The following is a 22719-nucleotide window of genomic DNA, read 5'->3' as shown; positions in this document are numbered from 1 at the left end:
CTTTCCTTGCATCCCTAATTACCCAAAAATTTACTCACGTGTGTTGATCTTTTGCAGGGAGATGTGTTTCTCCAGCTGTCTGCGCAGTTTCACCTCAGCCCCATACTTTCCAGTGGTGCCGTTGTCAGCCAGGATGAAGTGGGAGTGTAGGCTGTTGAGTACCGTTAACTTACTCAGAGGGTTAGACATTGTCTGGTATGGCCGGACCACCTGTAATACACACCACATAAAACAGGGAAAGAGTTAGCTGTGCAGGGATGTTCAGAATATAACAATGACATACAGAATATAGTGACATTGCAAAAGACAGAGTGGAATGCACAAGCTTCATCAGTGGACAGCAGATACCACTTGACAGCAGGGTGTAAACAAGGTGAGCAATGTCATATAAGGAAACATCCCGTACAAAACAGTCCTATGGAAGTACCAAGGTACAGTCATGGTATCAAAATACTTTAGACAGGTTTCCCACACTTTTCATTACTTTTTCCAACTCATTTCTAGTCTTTTAGGATTTTTAAAGATTCAAAATCAGGGGGGCCTGGGTAGCTCAGTGGTAAAATACGCTGGCTACCACCCCTGGAGTTCGCTAGCTCACTAGTTTGAATCCCAGGGCGTGCTGAGTGACTCAAGCCAGGTCTCCTAAGCAACCAAATTGGCCCGGTTGCTAGGGAGGTTAGAGTCACATGGGGTAACCTCCTCGTGGTCACTATAATGTGGTTCGTTCTCGGTGGGGTGCATGGTGAGTTGAGCGTGGTTGTCGCAGTGGATGGCGTGAAGCCTCCACACATGCTATGTCTCTGTGGCAACACGCTCAACAAGCCACGTGATAAGATGAGTGGGTTGATGGTCTCAGACACGGAGGCAACTGGGATTCATCCTCCGCCACCCAGACTGAGGCAAATCACTACGTGACCACAAGGACTTAAAAGCACATTGGGAACTGGGCATTCCAAATTGGGAGACAAAATAAAAAAATAAAGATTCAAATTCAGAACAATCAGCTAACTTGTGAACTGGTTCAACCAATTAATTGAAAAGACAAGAACAAAGACTCAAAGAACAATTTGCTCACTAATTGGACATCACAAGGTTTGCAAGCAAGTTGTACTCTAATATATTCCACAGGCTAAATATTGCTCTTTTGTAGAGTAGAGCAGAACAGAAAAATGTATATACATTAAAGACATTTCTGTGACTTTTAAGGGTTTATTAATTTCCATGACTTTAAGACAACTGGAAAACACAGTTTTCAAATTCCATGATATTTCCAGGTTTTCAATGACCGTGGAAACCCTATGATTGTATGGCACGATTACTATATTCATGAATCATGGTTTTTACATGATACCATATCCATAAAACTATGTCAATACTAGGGCTGGGTATCGCCAGCCACCTCATGATAAGATGCGCATTGTGATACATATGTCTCGATTCGATATATCATGATACATCACTATTCGAATATCATGATAAATCAAGATATCAGGATTCAATTCAATTCTTAAACTTTCGATTCCACTTCATTTGGGTATATTTCAGTTATTATGTCCATTCTGCTTACATACAGTATGACAGAAATTCTCTTTCAGCTAATGCTGTTATTAATTATACATGTGACCAGACAGTTTGGACCAGACAGGATAGACTTCGGTGCCCTCAACACCTTGTCACCAGTTTGTAGTTTGTCCCTCCTTGGACCACTGTCAGTAGGTACTCACCACTGATGACCGGGAGTACCCCACAAGCATTGCTGTTTCAGAGATGCTCTGTCATCTGGCCATGACAATTTGGCCCTTGTCAAATTTGCTCAAGTCTTTACTCCTGCTCATTTCTCCTGCATTCAACACACTGACTACAAGAACTCATTGTTCGATTACCATCTAATCTACCCAGACCTTGACATGTGTCTTGTTAGGAGATGATAAACTTTATTCACTTCACCTGTGAGTGGTCATAATGTTTTGGCTCATCAGTGTAGATTGTTACATATTTATTGTTTACATGTGTAAAGTATTTACATTGATATCTATAACGTGCTAAAAATCAGTTTCTTGAAGGACAGCAAGAGTAGCATTGAATGGCTTCTTTACAACATCCGTGCTATGTGTGATTAGAATTAAACATTTATTTTTGGTTGTTTTGATCTACAACTAACTGTAAATTACAGAAAGGATATTAAAAGAGAAATTATTCAGTGACAAATGGATTGTGTAGATTTCCTCTTTGGACACACATGAAACGAGTCAAACCAAACTTTTAATCTCAACACAGAGTGAAAAGATCTCGGTGCTGAACATCTTCACCACTAATCTACACTGGTGAGTGAAATCTGAAAAGTTACCAGCCAGTGGCTAATCACTGACAGTTTTAGTTGTATATGCGAGTGATTTACTCACACTGTAGAGGGTTGCTAATAAAATAAAAGAGCAATCTTGGGTTTTTAAGAATCGTTATCGGGATTGATCAAATTAAGATCACGATAATTCAGAAAATCCATATTTTTGCCTGGCCCTAGTGACAAACGTGAGAGAGAGACCTAACATGTCTGCGGGAGAAAGAGTGAATCCTGCAGGCTCAGATTCATTCTCTCTCGCTCCTCATAGAAGCATCTCTGACTGCACTGAGGAACACCGCAAGAGTCTGCTTCTTTATTGAAATGCTAGACATGAATACACAAATAGTTGGATTTAATGTATCGATACAGTGTCTCGAGAGAAAGAAATTGCGATATGTCAACATTTGATTATATGGACACAGCCCAAGTCAATACCATGGTATTTTTGGTACTTTTTCTACAGCTTAACTACATCTTAAGACTCAAAAAATTATACCACAATGCGTAGATTCATGACAGAAAAGAGAGCTTTGGCTTCATGTGTAATTTATTTGACTTTGACCTGATGTCACAGCTTAATCTTGGTGTTTAACACATTAATTTCATGTGTTATCAGACCAGACCAGAGAGAGAGAGAGAGAGAGAGAGAGGGGGTGGGTAAGAGTGGCAGCTAAGGAAAGAGAGAAGCAAGAAAAAATGATGTGCAAAAAAGTGCATGAGAATGATCCTGGATAGAAATCAGTGGTTATAAATAAAGAATGATTCTTTCTTTCTGTCTCAGTTCTGCGTATGTCCCCAGAGACTTGTACACAAGCTGAAGTGAAACTCTGAAGATATATGTAGTGGCTTACACATAAATTATTCACAGATTTCAACATGACACAGAATCCATGCAGAGAATACATGAAAATCATCCTGTTGTGGTCTGGAAATTCCCTTCTGTGAAGAATAATGAGTCCAATGAATATCTCAATTTAACATAACAAAAGCACATTTTATAAGACCTGCCATGACTTTATGGGTTTTGTTGGTCATTTAGCAAAACATGGTGCTACTATGTATAAGTCACTTACATCTTTTCCCACCAGGTCTTCCTGATTCTCCACAATTCCCCAGGGGGCAATACCAATCGTGCAGATCTTCCCTCTTGATTTTGATGCATGATCTTTTAGAGCATCACCAACATGCCTGATGACTCCTGGGGGTGAAAAGGTGGGGGAAAGGGGTATAATTGAGGAGATAAAAGATATTACACAATACATTTAGGACATCAGGACATGAGAGCTCACAGTTATACATATGATCTTTGTGAGCCATTTATCTCCACATTCTTAAAGTGTTCAGATAGAGTATCAGCCCAGTCTATCCTTTTGACTAGTATTTCATAGAATTATAATTACAGTAATCTAATTACTGCAGAGAAATGTTACCATAATCTTAATTAAACACAATCCTCTGGTGCAATGGCTAATATTTTATTTGTTTGATATATTCATGTTTTCCTCAAATGTAACAATACATTAAAATAAGTTTAAATACATTTCTATACAATATGTGCTAAATAAGGTGTTAATCAACTAGTTTTGCTTCAGGATCCAGATTTTACTTTGGCAACACAACACTGTACCAAAATAGTTTATTGTACAAAAGTAAAAAAAATAAAATAAAAAAAATAAAAAAAACCTCCTTAAGATAAAACACTGAAATGTATTCATATTACAAAAACTGCATAGGCTTAACAATATGAAAAAATATTAACATGGGAAATGGGAAAACTGACAATTCTGCCAGAAGCTGATTATGCTTCAAACAACAGGGGTGTTTGCACCAAAATCTGTCCCAAAATACCATAGATTTTGACTGGACGCACAGCATATGACCTCAAAAACAAAAGATATGGAAAGCGTTTTCTCACTTTTAAAAGTTAATACAGCTATTTCTTTTGCTATCCTAACTATGCACGATTATACAAATACCACGGTATTTTTAGTAAAACCATGGTTTCCATATGGATACGGTATACTGTATTAAAACCATGGTTTTTGCCAAAAAATCATGGTTACTTAACTTACTTTTCATAGTTACTACAATAATACTATAGTAAAACCCTCGTTAAACTATGATATTTGTATAATAAAACCAAAATAAGCGCAACATTTTTCGTTTTCCTGTATTTTCACTATGGTTTCACTACGAATATCATGGTTAAAATATGGTTACTGTAGTAACGCAAACTATTGCGAGGGCACGCAAAACTATTTCAAAAAATAAATTCCCACCCTGTCCTCTAAGGGGCTCTGTACAATTATATGGTTAGTTGCATTTTATTATTTGCATTTAGCATTTTTTTCCCACTGTCCCTATAAGAACTGAACTGCGACCAATCAGTTAAGAACCACTGTGCTAGGGCTGGGCAACATGCAAGAAATATGTTTGCAATATTTTTATAAATATAGCAATATCTGATTACACTGTCAACCCCCCAGCTGAGGGATCGGTAAATATTCTTGCATTAAAAATTCAGTTCATTTATTGAAACACCAAAGATATTTCTAAATTCAAATTGCACTTCAAACAAAATGAAAAAGCAATTAAAATAACGAAGTGGTCCAAAAAACTTATATAACTACCCTTCCATCTGCCGTCACGCAAGTATCCATCTAAAACAGGTGGAAAATTAATAATACAAATTAAGATCTAAAGACAATTATAAATGCAAACATATTAATAATAATAATAATGATGATGATAATAATAATATAATTTAAATATAAATCAATTTAAGGTTCAAGGTGAACTTGTTTAGGTTGAATACACATGTATAGGCTAAAGTGAACCTACAGAGTTGCATTCACAATGAGCGAACTGCTCCGTGGAAATAAAGCGGACTAAACTTCGAGCACATCCTGCGATGGTCTGAGGTCATTTGCAGCATTCTCACAAATGGCACTATTCTTTCAAACAGTTTTCAGAAGACTGAAACAGAAATAAAAAGAGTGAGAACTCGCTACATGCGTGTGTTCCACGAGACGTGGTTGTGCTGCACTCCTCTAAACAAACACTGACTGCTTATATTTCGTCAGTTCTTCAAAAAATAATAAAGAGTGTTTCTTAGAGTGTGTCTTTGTGTCTAACAGCATTTTTTGTCATGTGTCATGAGACGTAGATGAGCAAAATCACATGCCATGCGCATGATATAGGCTACCAATATTTGGCGGGTGCTGATTTCATACCCTGTGCTGCTATTTAATAAATCTAGCGACGTCACAGCTCCATGGTTTTGTAATTTCCAAAAATTGTCCGTTGCCTGTCAAAGAGTGTCGCAATCTTTGTCAATATACCATTACATCATCCTATCACCCAGACCTACACCGTGCTAAATATTTATATCCCTAAAACTCCCCTTTTACAGTGAACATACCAGTGTTAACTCCTCCAGTGAAGATCCAGGCCCCAGTGGTCATGGCAGCCTTAATGAGACCCTTGCCAAAAACTTGCTTGAGTTTGGGCTGTAGCTCAAAGTTCTGTAGTCCTCCATGAACAGAGATGAGCAGCTTGGGAAGCTCCAATTGCCACTCCTTCGTCATTAGATGCAGCAGTAAATCTGGCTTTGTGTCGTAAGACACTCGTACATACTGACAATACATAAAAGTGAAAGAAAGTTGTAAGCCAGTCTTCAAAAGCACATCAAAAATACACCTGTAGATAACACACGCAAGACTGTCATTTATTAATGTAATTAATACGAAGAGTTCAAAGCTTGATCTAGCTAATTGTAGGAACAACATACATTAATAGATGCCTTGTAAAAGAATTAAATTATGAAAGCTTAATTAATATTTTATCAAGGCTCTGTAATGCTATCACTTTGACCTTCAAACTGTTGTTAATGAGATATTTGAATGTTTCTACCATTGCTTTGTTGGAGTGTCCACCTCCCTGGAACTCGATGGTTCCGAAGGCATCGGTGGGACTGAGCTGTGTGTGCTTGCTGATGGACCATTTCTCTGACAGGCTGTCATTCTTTGGTACACGCTCTGACTTCTCATTCTGATTGGATGAGATGCTGGGGGGCAAGCCAATATGTTGACCAATTAGCCGGCCACAACAGCACCTATTGCAGAAGACACAACCAGTAAAGAGTGTGAAACAATTATTTCTCTTATGCAAATTAAGTTAATGTCTCTTCAGTCAGAAACTGAAACAATATCAGCTAGTGATTTACAAAAGTCAGCATAAATGCCTTATTTGAAGATTTCATTGTCATTATAGGTCTACAGATTCACATTTCAATGCCAGATTAATTACAAAGTTTCACTTAAAAATACTTGTATTCCAAGATGCACTTTTATATAAAAAATTCTTTACATCTTAAATATATATATATAGGAGAAGCATTTAGACAACCAGAATCTGTATCAGAAGTGTTCACATCCTCTCCCTGATGTGATTGTCTCTTTGATACTCTAAGCTTTAAACAAGGCACTTAGTGCTTAGTTTTCACACTCAGTTTGTCTTTCAGTAAAAGTATCTTTGCATTTAATTAAAATCTCCATTCATCAAATTAAATCCTCTATTCTTTAATTTAAAATATATCTCATTGATAGACAACAGAAGCAGTTGATCTTACCTATGGGGGTCTTTGCTGCTTACAATAATGTGCACACATTCTCTTTTGCTGAAAGCTCTTTCTATCCATGACTTCTGTGCCTGTGGAGAAACACAATAGGTGTAAGTTACAGAAATCAGTACATGGGGAAATGCCAGCTTCCTGCATCCACTTAAGAGACCAGTAAATCCCAAGCTAAAAATATCCAATGTACATACGATCAGCCATCAGAAAGTGGTGATTTATCCTACTGTAGTCCTGCTTTATTAAGATTTCATTTGATTCTGAGAGTAAAATGGCAGTAGATGTGATGGAAACAAGGCAACCCCTTTTTCATTAGTAACCTTTATTAGTGTTTTTGTCCAGAAGAGGCATAATTAAACCTTGTGCAACCCTGCGTACACATACATGGACGATGTATTTTTGCTTCGCTATATGCAACGCATCATTTAAATTAATTTAAACTGACTGATCTCATCTCAGAAGACTCTGGGCTGTCAGTAAAGGGTAAAACTTTCAACGTATGGAGTCATGTAACAAAACAATATGGCGCTGATCACAGCGGAGTTTGTCTGTGGGAGAAACGGCAAAAAAAGTACATCTGGTAAGAAACCTAATTCAGTTTTTACACTGAAACATGTTTGAGTCAAAAGATTAGAGTCTGTAGTTTCATCCGATATGCCATTTTTAAATTTGAGCGATTTAATGTTAAACGCCACGCTGCTAAACACAATGTACACTAATGTGTACTTTAGCACATTTTTTCCCCAGAAATCCTATATTTACTGCGCATTATCATATTGTAAAAATCAATGGGTTCATCCAAAAGCTGAAAAATTTTGCTTTCAGAGGCTTTATATGGAGTGCATGGGTGCATTTCGAACTGTTCTGAGACCAGTGCAGACAGTTTTCTTTTTTTTATTTAGGAGTCCATTCACTCCTAAAATCTAACCAAAAGTTCAGTTTCAGGCTGCAGATGATGTTTGGACCACAATGGTAATCAGTACTAAGATACAGAGTTTATAATGTATAATTTATTTTAACATGGTTGGCAGTGATTCGATGATGCTGGCCATTACTTTGAATCAGAATTAATTATGCTGATTTCTGATGTAATGTCTGTAACGTCTCAAAAACATGAATAACCAACACTCCTGGAAACATAATAAAAAAAATAAAAAAAATAAAAAACTGTCTTTTTTATAGCTTGGTATTATTTACAATTTAACAACTTAGTCCCGCTGTCCACTTACTGTATGTTGTCATCAATTTTTAGGAAAACTATTTGCTCTAGAATTTTTTATTTTTTTTGCATGTTTATTAGAAACATAATAAAAAATATGATTTAAAAAATCTGACTTTCTATAGCTTGGTATTATTTAAAATTTTACAACTTAAATTTTTAGGAAAACGATTTGCTCTAGAATTATTATTATTATTATTAGTGTTATTTTTATTTTATTTTTTTTTTTATTTTTTTTTTATTTTATTTTTTTGCATGTTTATTAGGTGCTACTAGTTACAAATCAATAAGGGAAATGGAAAATACACACAGCAGTCACACTCGGGTCTCAGGAAGGTAAAGCAATATGCCACTAGAGGTTTTCTTACCCCCTTATCCATGGTAAAATCACTATAACGAGTGCCTTATTGCTTTTATAAAACGGCAGAAACAGTAATATGATAAAAGACACCAATATTGAACACCAATGTTCTATAAACAGTTACATTTATTATAATCAGAACAAATTATTATGCCAAGTAATATAATTAATTAGCCAAACTGTAGGAAAATGCGGTTGCCAAGTAACACACTAACTTGCCACATTAATACAGAATGTGCCGTCACAGGTGTGGGTTTATAGTCATTTTACAACGGCTTCCAATTCGGCTCATCAAATCAGTATTTAGAGTTGGAACTATGTGTATAAAAGATGTTTTTTATGTAATGGTTCATGTTTTACTTTTTTCATGTTTTATTTAGGGTCCAGCGTTGACCACACCTTACTGCTTTGCAGAACAAAATAATCATACTGTCTGTTTGCCTGCTTTAACTCAATACAGCAACAGCAGCACCAACTGTGAATGCACCTCATAGACAGCAAGCACTTACACAGAAACTTACCCCACAACTTGACTTCCCATTTATGGTACACCATTATTCTTATGAAAAAAAAGCTAGCATCAGTGGGAGAGGGTGGAGGAGGTGGAAATGTTTAGTTTTTACAGGGAAACCCCCATGTGATGACTCAGCGAATCCAGGGCACAAGACCGGCCACATTCATGTATCTTTATGCCAAAATGAACATGGATAATGTAGATCTGACTTAACACGATGCTTTCTGACAGAGCTGGTATGAGAAAGCTCTCTGCACTTGCATTGCTATTAACAGAACATTGTGGCTAGTACAGCTGCATATAATGGCACAACCAAATGTCATTATGCAAAAACGGCAGAAATATATTTGGAAATAACTGCAGTATAAGGTCAGACACACACTGGGGTGCCCTTGGTGAGATACCCTTGCATTTATGATCAAGTGTGTTGAAGATAATCAGTTTAGTCTCAAATGTATTCCTGTCTGTGCTTATAATGTGATAAAAGCATCAGGTAAGCTGTATCAGCTACTGCAGGGGATTCCACAAAACACAGCACACATGCAAGGCAATTTTTAGCAGAAGAGACCCCATACTCTCTCTCTCTATCTCTATCTCTCTCTCTCTCTCTCTCTCTCTCTCTCTCTCTCTCTCTCTCTCATCTTGTTTGTTATTGCTGACATAATTTGTAGGGGTCTCCAGTCACAGCAGACAGCAAGCAAAAGCTTGCAGTGTAATTAAAATTTGCCCTCAGGATTCGACCTCCTGAGACGTACAGAACAGCTTTGCTCCTTGTTGGAATCATCTTACCATCTATACGGGATCTGTGTCAACAGATAGAATTTAAGATAGCCACAGTGGAGTGTTTGAGCATACTGTAAGAACAACAGCAGTCTAAAGCAAGCATGACATCACACTTCAAACTATAATCGAGCGATATTGCAGTTCACCGACTCAAGTTTGCGGTATAATTTTTTTTTTTTACCGGTATGATATTTAGAAGTACAATAAAACATCGTTTTTCAACATATTTCCTATAAAAAAATAAATAGAAAATAATTACAATCTTTAAGGGGATCAATCCAAATTTGGCTTTCTTGTTTGGAAATCTTTTATCTAATGTCCACCAAAACATGCAATCGCATTTTGAAAATGACATATCGGAAGTTGACACATAACGTCAATGAACATGATTTTTCATTAACATCAAGATTTATATGAATGTACTGGGGAAAGTATATAATTGACTGTAGGTGTTGTGACTGGTCACTATTTCACACCATTTTACTTATTTTGAACCATTTTAATCAGCTTTTTGTCTTCACTAGTTTATATTGTGGTGTAACTAAATTAATTTGTTAAAATACAAATATTCCATGTATTCCCCCAATTAATAAAGTCATAAATACATGCATGATTATTATAAAACAATTAGTAAAATGCTGTTTCAAATAGTTACACTGCAGGACATTTCAACTGCCCAAAATTATTTCATGTCAACTACCCATATGCAATGTTTAATCATTAGAAATTACCTGCTCTGTTTCTTCATCTTCTATAATAAACTTTTAACAGTCCAGGAAACCCATCATTACAGTCCAGAGATTCACAGCTGCAGCTTCTGCTCTGTTGCAAGGCCAGGGATTTTAGAGGCCGAACTTTCATGCCTGTGGCCTTGTTAGCTCAACTGTGTTGGGATTTCAGTCACACAGCTTAAAAAAAAAAAAAAGCTGTGACGCCCCCCTCAAATGCTGTTCCGCTTATCCAATTTGACACCTCTACAATAACAAATTTCCAGCAGTGGAATCCAGATGGGAACATCCATGTTTTCCATTCTCACATTCATACACACAGTGTGACAGATGCATTCACACTTTTCTGTTGGTTGTCTAGAAAATATTAGCCTGGTTATTCCTACTCAAACTGCAGTTGTGGCCAATGTCTCTCCCATCACCCTAGAGCCTGCCAGAGTCTTCTCGCACTTCACTGCAACAGCAAAATTTCCTAAATCACTTCGAACAACACCAACACAGAATTATATGAGGAAGGATCAGAGTATTGCTCAGATTAACAATGGCCATCGTCTTCTTTTTTGGCATATGGTAATTAAATCAACCCTGTCTAACTTACATAACACCCACACCCTACCAACCAAAATAATGCGCACACAGTGCTGATCCACCACCTGTCACCTGTGTGAAAAGGTGTCAGTCTGAGTTAAGGAGTCAGAGACAGATGGAATTCTCCAAGCTGTCCATCATGTTTCTCCTCCCTACCAAAGACCTCAGAGATGGGACCCGAAATCTGAGATTTGTGAGATGGAGCTAAATTTAACCATCTGAAAACAGAAAAACTGTAGCAGACTGTAGCAAAAGTGCAATACTTGTTTAACCTTGTGAGACCTCGTGTACACATGCGTGGACATTGCATTTAAGCTTTGCTATACAAAACGCATAATTTAAATTCATTTAAACCAACTGATCTCAGTTCAGGAGACTCTGTGCTGTCAGTAAAGGGTTAAACTTTCGACGCACGGAATCATGTGACAAAAAAGCATGGCACCGACCACAGCGGAGTTTGTCTTTGGGAGAAATGGCAACAAAAGTACATCTGGTAAGCAACCTAATTAAGTTTTTACATTGAAACCTGTTTGAGTCTCTAGTCTCATCCAAAATGCAATTTTTTTTATTTTTTATTTGAGCAGTTTATCACGAAACACCACACTGCTAAACAGAATGTAAACTAATGTGTACTTTAGTGCCTTTTTTCCTTAGAAATCCTATATTTACTGTGCATTATCACATTGAGAATCAATGGGTTCATCCAAAAGCTGAAAAATTTTGCTTTTAGAGGCTTTATATGGAGTTAGGATGAAAATAAGGTGCATTTCGAACTGTTCTAAGACCAGTGCAGACAGACAGCACACTAGAGGTCAAGTCATACACTAAATAGGGAGCAAGGGAGCATCCTATAGCTCTCAATGCAGCTAAGTGCATTCACTCCTAAAATCCAACCAAAAGTTCAGTTTCAGGCTGCAGATGATGTTTGGACCACTCAACATGTTTGGCAGACATGGGACAATGGTAATCAGTATATAGATTCAGAATTTATAATGTAACATTTTATTTTAACATCGTTGTCAGTGATTGAATGATGCTGGCCATTACTTTGAATCAGAATTAATTATGCTAATTTCTGATGTAACATCTCAAAAACTTGAATAATCAACACTCCTAAAAGCATAAACAATTTGATTAAAAAAATAAATAAAAATAAAACTTTCTATAGCTTGGTATTATTTAATACTTTAATATTTTAATTATTTAATACTTAGTCCCACTGTCCACATATATTGCCATCAATGTTTAGGAAAACGATTTGCTCTAGATAATTCTTTTTTTAATTGCATGTTTATTAGGTGCTACTAGTTACAAATCAAAAAGGAAAAGGAAAATGCACACAGCAGTCTCAGGAGGATATCCCTCTGCTCCCTGCCCTGAACCCTATTGAGGTGATGGGATTTTAATAAAGGCACTCCAGTGAGATTTCATGTATTGTAGATTAGAGCTTTATTTCCCCACTGTTTAGTCTAATTAAAGCCTCTGCAGATTAGTTAAAAACTGTTTGTACAGGGGCATTGTGTGCCAGATTACTGGCAACATCAATAATTTTACTGAAGTGTTCTTCATGGGTATAAAAAAGAGCAATACTTTTGAATAGGGAATAGCAGGTTCCACTCAGGTATGAGATAAATTAATATTAGGTAAGTGACTTAATTTAAGGATAATTGGCAACAGTGTTCCCTATGTGACCACAACGGAGTCATTGCTTTGCTATGTTACGAAGTAATGTTCGATTTGTCAGTGATCCTGGGAAGCTGCTTTGTGAAAATAAATGGCACATTGGCAAGTCACATCTATATCCTACCTTGACCAACAAATATCATAAACAATTCTGCCCTACAAGGTAAAACGCAATACACATGCAAACACAAAGACTCTGAAAAATGGCATAATAATGATGTTTAATAATGTTGAATAATATTTAACTATTAAGGCGCTGACTACCACTGACCATCACGAGTTCGAATCCAGGGTGTGCTGAGTGACTCCAGCCAGGTCTCCTAAGCAACCAAATTGGCTCGGTTGCTAGGGAGGATAGAGTCACATGGGGTAACCTCCTCGTGGTCGCTATAATGTGGTTCTTGCTCTCGGTGGGGCGCGTGGTGAGTTGTCTGTGGATGCCGCAGAGAATAACGTGAAGCCTCCACACGCGCTATGTCTCCACAGTACCGTGCTCAACAAGCCACGTGATAAGATGCATGGATTGACGGTCTCAGACACGGAGGCAAGATTTGCCTTCCGCCACCTGGATTGAGGCGAGTCACTATGCCACCACGAAGACTTAGAGCGCATTGGGAATTGGGCATTCCAAATTGGGGAGAAAAAAAGTAATCTAAAACTACTAACACATGTCAACCTCACACCACATGAAAAGTCTGATAATATGAAGTTTCATAAAAGATGTAGATTATCACACATGCTGTACAATCATTGTATTTGGCCTGTGCATTCTGTCCCAGATAATGGGCCTGAGTTTGAAATGAGATCATGACAATCTTCTTCAGGCACTGAAATACCTGAAAATGGATTTTGAAGCCTTCCTAGAGGACATATCAAGACATTTTCACAGAAAAAAGAAAAGGCACAATAAAAGGCTTTTCCATTCCATTAAGTCTGGAATCATCTGAAAACTTTTAAGAACCACAAGGTCAACTAGAGGCAGTGGCAAATTCTCAGGGCCAGCAAAGCCTTCTCTTCTGGCCTAACATGACAAATAAATAAATATTTTTCATCCTTTCATTCTCAATCACCTTTTTGCCTATGCATTTTTAATCGCTTTCCACTTTTAATTCGTCTACAAACAAATAAAAGAAAAACGAAAAGTTTATCCAGTCAGAATTTATTCCTTGATGCTTACAAGCGAAGCATGACAACTGTTTCACAAATCGCATGCCCAAAGCAGCGCATGAGTCTGAGCTCCACCCCCTCAGGCCTTCATAATTTCTACAGAATCCCTCAACAGTGCAAATGAATGGGCAACTAAAGTCAGATTGTCAGATTCATTTATGCATTTGGCTGACACTTTTATCCAAAGTGACTTACAGTGCCCTGATTACAGGGACAATCCCCCTGGAGCAACCTGGAGTTAAATGCCTTGCTCAAGGACACAATGGTGGTGGCTGTGGGGATTGAACCAACAACCTTCTACTTACCAGTACAGTGCTTTAGTCCACTACACCACCACCACTCCATATTCATCAGCCAATCAGATTGATTTATTTGTTCTTGGTGGGTGTAATCTTTAGGATAGGTCCCAGTCGAGGCCTTCTAGCTGGCCTTGAGTGATGCAATCACGCTTTAAGCGACGTAATTTGAAAGCGAGCTTGAGATCTTGCTGACGAGTCGACTGTCATTACTGCCGCTATCGCCATTGAGAAAGAGATCCTTATGGATTTATAAACACGAGATGTTCTGCATGACCGTGTGATTGCTTAATTTATTAATCAGGAAAGGAGGACTGATTTTCACTTCAAGCAAATTGATAAGTGCTTTTTACATTGTTATAGCAACATCAGGAGTTTTCTAAGTGTAAATTAGGCTGCTGGAGCATTCAGTGTCAGATCAAGTTTTGAAAAGTAGTGCTGTGTTCCATTGAACTCGGAAAGTCGGATTTTACAACTTCATACAAGGAAAAGTGCAATGGAATGCATCTTGAAGTCAGAATTACAACTTGTAGGCTCGTGCAGAAATTCTCAACTCAGATTTCGCCCAGATGCAGGTGCATGATGTCACACAAACATGTCGACACTCAGGGAGATATACAAAGTTAATGATAAACATTCAGTATATCAATAAATGAGTTCGTTTCCACATTACATGATATTAAAGCTTGTTTTACAAACGCCTGCAGAAACAGGTGTATAAAACATTATAACCCCTTTTGATAATCATACACCTGAAGCACATATGCTAGCGCTGCAGCATTGTTTATCAGTTGGGTTGTTAGGAGACATCTCTAATGAGAGTCAAACCCCTGCTAAGCTAACGGGAGCGTTGCAGTTCCGAATATCGGGGAATGGAATGCATTTATGTTTGGAGATAACAAGTAGGAATATCCCACATCCAACTTGAATGGAACACAGCATAACCGTGTACCCTGACAAAATGAAATTTATTGCAAGCAACATTTAAATCGCAAATATTATTAGATACATTTTTCCAAGTATTATATAGACCTCCTTGGTAGATTCATATGAAAAATTATGATTTTTGAATGTCTGTTCGGGAGACGTTCATTTCACAAAACAGTCATGCTGCAGTTAAAATTAGGCTTGCTTGAGCATTAAGTGTTATTTCAAGTTCTGGCTTCCGTGTGTGGACGTGTTTTTAAAATGTCAATTGGTATTACTAGTTAGCTGCATACAACATAATGTATGATGCCCAAAGACATAGGGTGTCATATTCATTGTGATTGTTTTCTTAATGACATGAATCACACTGAAGGCCTAGACTTTTAATGCACAGCCCACCACTGACTAGAGATAAGATGAATTTTCTCAGAATGTTTATTTCCTGAGATTTGCATAGATAATTGACCTTGCTTACTGTTGTCAGCTTCTCACTTTTTCTTTCTTGGTTTTATCAGTGCTTGTAAGCACCAAAACACAGTCTTGACCAGAGCAGGCAAATTTTTCAGAAAGGCATGTGTGTGTTCGATCTTTATGGCTAAAGGGTGCATGTCCGTGTAAAATTTGTATTTACAATTCTAAACCGATGACCTTTTGTTATATATTATAATATAACTGCATTGAACAGAGCACTAACTTCACTTTATGTAGACACAAGTGGCCACATAAATATACAGTAGACACTCTCTCTCTCTTGCATGCTCAATATCTGTCTATATAATCTACTCAGAAAGAGAGAGGGCTTCCCACCCCTCTTCGTTTTGACAGGCATTGAGACAGTTCCCTCTTGTTCCCTTCCTTTTCAGCATCCTGTGGCTTATCTGCTCAGTTTGGCATGAAAACAAGCAAGGGATCAGACCATCCCTGAGAGATGTGTGTGTGTCCATGTACATTTGTGTATGTAATACAGCCAGCTTTAGTAACTGGCTAAGCGATTTGTTCTGTGGTCAAACGGCCATTTCAAAACATTGCATCTTTACAAAGTTGGGAAATAGAGGTTATTGCCAAGAGTTTCATCATTTTTACTAAAGATAATTTACAGAATATCCAAAGTCGTTGGGTTTCTAGACAAATCGTCTTGAAATTTCATAGAACAGATTAAAGTGACAAACCACCATATTTTATGCCAGTAAACTCCACAACAATAACTGCCAATAATAGATGCAGTTTGTAGACCTGGATCAGTGTCAATTAATGTATTTGACATTGTAGTGGGATACACAAAGCAAATATGCGATTAATTTTCATGCCTTGCCATATAACCCAATTGTGTTTACATAGCCTTAAAGATCTGTGAAGCACTACACATTTATTTATGGATGCACTCACGGTCCACAAACATATCAATATTGTGAAGCGAATTCAATCAGCATTAGATTATATATTTATGGGTTCCTGTTCGCTCATAAAGCAATGCTGTATTACATGAGTACCCCATGCAACCTCTATCAAACAAAGGCTAACTAATGTAAGCTGGTAAACAAATCCTACCAGTTCCTAAGAAACACAAATCCCTGTAGGCAGAGTAGGATTAGCCTAAAATAATGACCATAACTTGGCATAGGCTTTCCTTGAAATAATGAATGTGTAATAATGAATGAATCAGGAAGACTTGCAGACTTGAGTGAAATTTAAGATGACATTTATTTGATGAATATAAACAGAAATGTAATTGTGGCAGCGGGGGCGTGGTCAAGCATCTCTCCGGAGAGAGAAAAAGCGGTAAGGGCGCTTACACCTGAGCTAAATTATGTATAACACCTGTCTCTAATTTCAGTGAGCACGGGGAGAGCGGCATAAATAGAGACACACCGCAAATAGGAGAGGGAGAGCCTGGGCACGACAGACCTGAGCAAGAAGCAAGGAGTTTTTATTACAAATGATGAGAGTTTATTTTTGTGAAGCGGTGTGTAATTGTTGATTAACTTTGTGCATAACGCAAAGACTGGGAGACTGTAATTGGTGCTGCAGAGAGAGAGAAAATAAACCCTGACCTGAACCAGGAAAACTGCTTCTCGCGTCCTCTTTACACTGGTGCCGAAACCCGGGAACTGAAGTTTTGGGTCGAAGATGGATGGAGGTCGTCCCGTAGAGTCCTCCCAGTTGGCGGAGATCCTCCAAGCCCTCGCCAGCCTACATCGGAACCACCAACAAACGCTGCTTGAGCTCCGGCAAGATCAAGACCGCCGGTTTGTCGAGCTCATGCATGCTCAAGCCGAGGACCGGCAGGCGATCCGGAGCCTCCTCAGCCAGGGGGCATCCTCAGCCGCGACCCCGGACACACCCACGCCGTTACCCCCGCCAGCATTACAGAAAATGGGGGCGGCGGACGACCCCGAGGCTTTCCTGGATCTGTTTGAGCGGACCGCCGAGATCTGGGGCTGGCCGCTCGGTCAATGGGCAGCCCGACTGATCCCACTACTGTCCGGGGAAGCCCAGCTCGCGGCTCAACAACTGCCAGCGTCGAGCCTCCTGGCCTACGGAGATCTAAAAAAAGCCATCTTGCAACGGGTTGGTCGCACTCCGGAGGAAAGTCGTCAACTCTTCCGGAGCTTGAAGTTGGAAAGCTCTGACCGCCCGTTTGCCTTTGCCCAGCGGCTCCGTGATGCCTGCCGAAGATGGCTGTTAGCGGGGGATCGCGACGTCCAGGGAATTATCGACCAGGTGGTACTGGAACAGTTCACAGTTCGACTGCCAAAAGGAACGGCGGAGTGGGTCCAGTGCCACCACCCGGCGTCGTTGGAGGAAGCTATCCGACTTGCGGAGGACCACATGGCGGCGATCCCGAGGACAGAAGATCCCTCCTACCTTCTCTCTCCTCCCTCTGTCTCTTCCCCCTCCCCTCTCTCTCTCTCATCTGCTCTCTCTCCAGGTCCCGTTCCTGCCCCACGCAGACGAGGAGGAACCCAGCCCCTGAGACCAGTTCCCCGGGTGTGGGAGGCGACACCTTCCCCTACTCCAGTGCCCCGCCGCTCTCCCCCTCATGGGGGTGCGCCCGCCGACGCAAGTGTGGGCGTGGCGCCTGGGCCGGCCTGCTGGAGGTGCGGAGACCCGAGCCACTTCCGAGATCAGTGCCCTCTGATGGAGCTGGGGACGGTGGTGCGGGTCTCTGACCTCCCTCAGGCTGCCCCCGACCGGGCCGGAGCGTACCGGATACCGGTAAGTGTCAAGGGGGGGTACTCACCAAGCGTTGGTGGATACCGGGTGTAACCAAACCACTATCCACCAACGCCTGGTTCAACCCGAGGCATTGGTCACATCCAAAACGGTGAAGGTGAAGTGTGTACATGGGGATATTCACAAGTATCAAGTGGTGACCCGGACAATTAAATTTCGGGGGAAAAAGCATAGAGTGGAGGCTGCGGTTAGTTCCCGCCTCACCCATCCGCTGATTTTGGGGACTGATTGGCCTGATTTTAAAACTTTATTAAAGGGAATTTGTGCGGATGGGTCCTGTGTGAGAATAGGGAGATGTGTGATGTGCGATGCTCTGGCAGGGGAGGCGGAGCCGGGGCCGTCCTCGACAGCTCCGCGTCATGATGACGAGAGAGGGGAGAGGCCGCGGCCCCTCCCCTTCTCAGGGAATTCCCTGAGGGGGATTTCCCTTTGGAGCAGTCGCGAGACGAAACCCTCAAACACGCCTTTGACCAAGTGAGAGTTATCGATGGTCAACGACTCCAGCCTGACATCGCACTTTCATATCCCTATTTTGCAATTATAAATGAGCGGTTGTATCGAGTGACACAGGACACTCGAACCAAAGAGGATACAACCCAACTTTTGATTGCAAGGAGCTGTCGGGAAATGGTATTCCAGACGGCTCATTATAATCCTATGGCAGGTCACCTAGGAGAAAGGAAAACACTGAACCGTCTAATAGCCCGTTTCTATTGGCCGGGCATTGGCGGCGATGTCCGCAGGTGGTGTGCGGCATGCCACGAATGCCAGCTGGTTAACCCACCGGCCACCCCAAAAGCGCCATTGCGCCCTCTCCCTTTGATCGAGGTCCCCTTTGAGAGAATTGGAATGGACCTCGTCGGGCCATTAGAACGGTCAGCACGCGGACATCGCTTTGTATTGGTCCTAGTGGACTATGCAACGCGATATCCGGAAGCAGTGCCCCTTCGCAACATCTCAGCATGCAGTGTTGCGGAGGCACTCTTCAAAATAATCTCCCGGGTGGGGATTCCGAAAGAAATCCTCACCGATCAAGGCACAACGTTTATGTCACGGACACTACGCGAACTGTACGAGTTATTAAATATTAAATCGATTCGCACCAGTGTATACCATCCTTAAACGGATGGCCTGGTGGAACGATTTAATAAAACCCTCAAAAACATGATTCGTAAGTTCGTGCACGACGATGCTAGAAATTGGGATAAATGGCTCGACCCCCTGTTATTTGCAGTACGAGAGGTCCCGCAAGCCTCCACTGGCTTCTCCCCATTCGAGCTACTGTATGGGCGACGCCCACGCGGCGTGCTTGATGTATTGCGAGAAGCCTGGGAGGAAGGACCTTCGAACAGTAAAAATGAAATTCAGTACGTTCTTGATCTTAGAGCAAAACTCCACACCTTGGGGCAATTAACACAGGAGAATTTGCTCCAAGCTCAAGAACGACAGCGCCGACTGTATGACAGGGGAACTCAGCTAAGGGAATTTGCACCGGGAGATAAAGTGCTTGTATTGCTTCCCACATCGAGCTCTAAATTACTCGCCAAGTGGCAAGGACCCTTTGAGGTCACACGACGAGTGGGAGATCTCGATTATGAGGTTAAACGATCCGATAGAGGGGACGCACGTCAAATATACCACCTCAATCTCCTAAAATTGTGGAGAGAGGCGGTCCCCGTGACGTTGGCTACGGTGGTTCCCGAGAAGGCAGAGCTCGGACCGGAGGTGAGCTCAAAACATAAACAGTTCACCCCGGTCACTTGCGGAGACCACCTCTCACCGAGCCAACTCGCGGAGGTTGCCAGGTTGCAACAGGAGTTTGCAGATGTGTTTTCCCCTCTACCGGGACGTACAAACCTCATCCATCACCACATCGAGACCGAGCCGGGGGTGGTGGTACGTAGCCGCCCCTATCGACTACCCGAACACAAAAAGAAAATTGTTCGGGAGGAATTGGATGCGATGCTTGATATGGGGGTAATAGAAGAATCCCACAGTGATTGGTCCAGCCCAGTTGTTCTAGTGCCTAAGAGCGACGGGTCTGTGCGATTCTGTGTGGATTATAGAAAAGTCAACGCGGTGTCTAAATTTGATGCATATCCAATGCCTCGCGTTGATGAGTTGCTCGATCGGTTGGGCACTGCTCGTTTTTATTCGACATTGGATTTGACGAAGGGTTATTGGCAGATCCCCTTGACACCAATTTCCCGTGAGAAAACCGCCTTCTCCACACCGTTTGGATTACACCAATTTGTGACACTTCCGTTCGGTTTGTTTGGGGCCCCGGCTACGTTTCAGCGTCTCATGGACCGAATCCTCAGGCCGCATTCAGCTTACGCCGCTGCCTATTTAGATGACATCATCATTTATAGCAATGATTGGCAGCGGCATATGCAACACCTGAGGGCGGTTCTGAGATCGCTGCGCCGAGCGGGGCTCACAGCGAACCCGAAGAAGTGTGCGATTGGGCAGGTGGAGGTACGGTATCTGGGGTTCCACTTGGGCCACGGGCAGGTGTGGCCCCAAATTGACAAGACAGCGGCGATTGCGACCTGCCCGAGACCCAAGACCAAAAAGGGGGTGAGGCAGTTCCTGGGGCTGGCCGGCTACTATAGGAGGTTTGTGCCTAACTATTCGGACGTCACCAGCCCGCTGACTGATCTCACTAAAAGGGAGCTCCAGACCCGGTCCAGTGGACGGAGCAGTGTCAACAGGCGTTCACGCAAGTTAAAGCCGCACTTTGCGGGGGGCCGCTGTTACATTCACCTGACTTCTCTCTCCCTTTTGTTTTACAGACAGATGCTTCAGACAGGGGGCTGGGGGCCGTGCTCTCGCAGGTGGTGGGGGGGAGGAGCGCCCGGTGCTGTACATTAGCCGTAAGCTCTCGTTAAGGGAAACTAAGTACAGCACCGTGGAGAAGGAGTGTCTCGCCATCAAGTGGGCGGTCCTCACTCTCCGATACTACCTGTTGGGGCGGGCCTTCACCCTCTGCTCGGATCACGCCCCACTCCAGTGGCTCCACCGCATGAAAGATACTAACGCCCGAATCACCCGTTGGTATCTGGCTCTTCAGCCGTTTAAGTTCAAGGTGGTCCACAGACCGGGGGCGCAGATGGCTGTCGCCGACTTCCTTTCCAGGAATGGGGGGGAGTGGTAGGCAGGCCGGATGTCGCCCCGGCCTGAGTCGGGCGGTGGGGATATGTGGCAGCGGGGGCGTGGTCAAGCATCTCTCCGGAGAGAGAAAAAGCGGTAAGGGCGCTTACACCTGAGCTAAATTATGTATAACACCTGTCTCTAATTTCAGTGAGCACGGGGAGAGCGGCATAAATAGAGACACACCGCAAATAGGAGAGGGAGAGCCTGGGCACGACAGACCTGAGCAAGAAGCAAGGAGTTTTTATTACAAATGATGAGAGTTTATTTTTGTGAAGCGGTGTGTAATTGTTGATTAACTTTGTGCATAACGCAAAGACTGAGAGACTGTAATTGGTGCTGCAGAGAGAGAGAAAATAAACCCTGACCTGAACCAGGAAAACTGCTTCTCGCGTCCTCTTTACAGTAATGTATCTCTTTGGCATAAGCCCCATCTGGCGGTCCGAAGAAGTTGTGCTCGGAACCGTCATATCCTGCCGGAGATAGGAGGCAGGGGCGAGGAGCCTACCCCCGTGCAGGACTCAACGGGTGGTGGTGGGGTGGTGGAGTTTGCCGTGTTAGCACACTGAAACGATATGTTGATATAGAGGGTAGAGAGGGTAGAGTCACATGGGGTAACCTCCTTGTGGTCGTCATAATGTGGTTCGCTCTCGGTGGGGGGCATGGTGAGTTGTGGGTGGATGCTGCGGAGAATAGCTTGAAGCCTACACACGAGTTATGTCTCCGCGGTAATGCGCTCAACAAGCCATGTGTTAAGATGCACGGATTGATGATCTCAGACACGGAGGCAACTGAGATTCATCCTCCACTACCCGGATTGAGGCAAGTCACTACGCCACCATGAGGACTTAGAGCGCATTGGAAATTAGGCATTCCAAATTGGGGAGAAAAAATAAAACAATGTGATAGATTGTGAGCAGACTTATAAAGCATTGGCTTATGTGTGATTGGCTAGGAGTTACCTAGCTAATGGTGCGATGATGTACAGCTGCTAGTTTTCCCGCTAGAACTACGCTGCGCTTACATTTATACGATATGAAGAGTAAGGTAGAAAACGAAGAAATAAAACCTTAGAGGATATGAGTGTGTGTA

General features: G+C 41.6%; 1 protein-coding gene across 6 annotated transcripts in view; it reads right to left on the bottom strand.

Moving 5' to 3' along the window:
• Positions 1-22719, bottom strand: part of trpm3 (transient receptor potential cation channel, subfamily M, member 3) — a 212716-nt gene that overhangs the window by 92832 nt on the left and 97165 nt on the right. For 5 of the 6 annotated variants that reach the window (XM_051660259.1, XM_051660273.1, XM_051660288.1 and 2 more), the window contains exons 2-6: positions 6972-7051; positions 6254-6455; positions 5763-5976; positions 3415-3539; positions 39-210 (exon numbers count right to left, since the gene is read on the bottom strand). In XM_051660259.1, the coding sequence (XP_051516219.1) occupies positions 39-210; positions 3415-3539; positions 5763-5976; positions 6254-6455; positions 6972-7051 (793 nt within the window). Of the gene's footprint in view, positions 1-38; positions 211-3414; positions 3540-4971; positions 5002-5762; positions 5977-6253; positions 6456-6971; positions 7052-22719 lie in introns of all 6 variants that reach the window. The other variant, XM_051660264.1, reaches the window with a different exon arrangement.

The sequence above is a fragment of the Myxocyprinus asiaticus genome, chromosome 3 (assembly GCF_019703515.2).
Source record: "Myxocyprinus asiaticus isolate MX2 ecotype Aquarium Trade chromosome 3, UBuf_Myxa_2, whole genome shotgun sequence".
Taxonomy (NCBI): domain Eukaryota; kingdom Metazoa; phylum Chordata; class Actinopteri; order Cypriniformes; family Catostomidae; genus Myxocyprinus; species Myxocyprinus asiaticus.
Note: the sequence above shows the minus strand (reverse complement) of the source record. Positions and strands in the feature narration are given on the sequence as shown.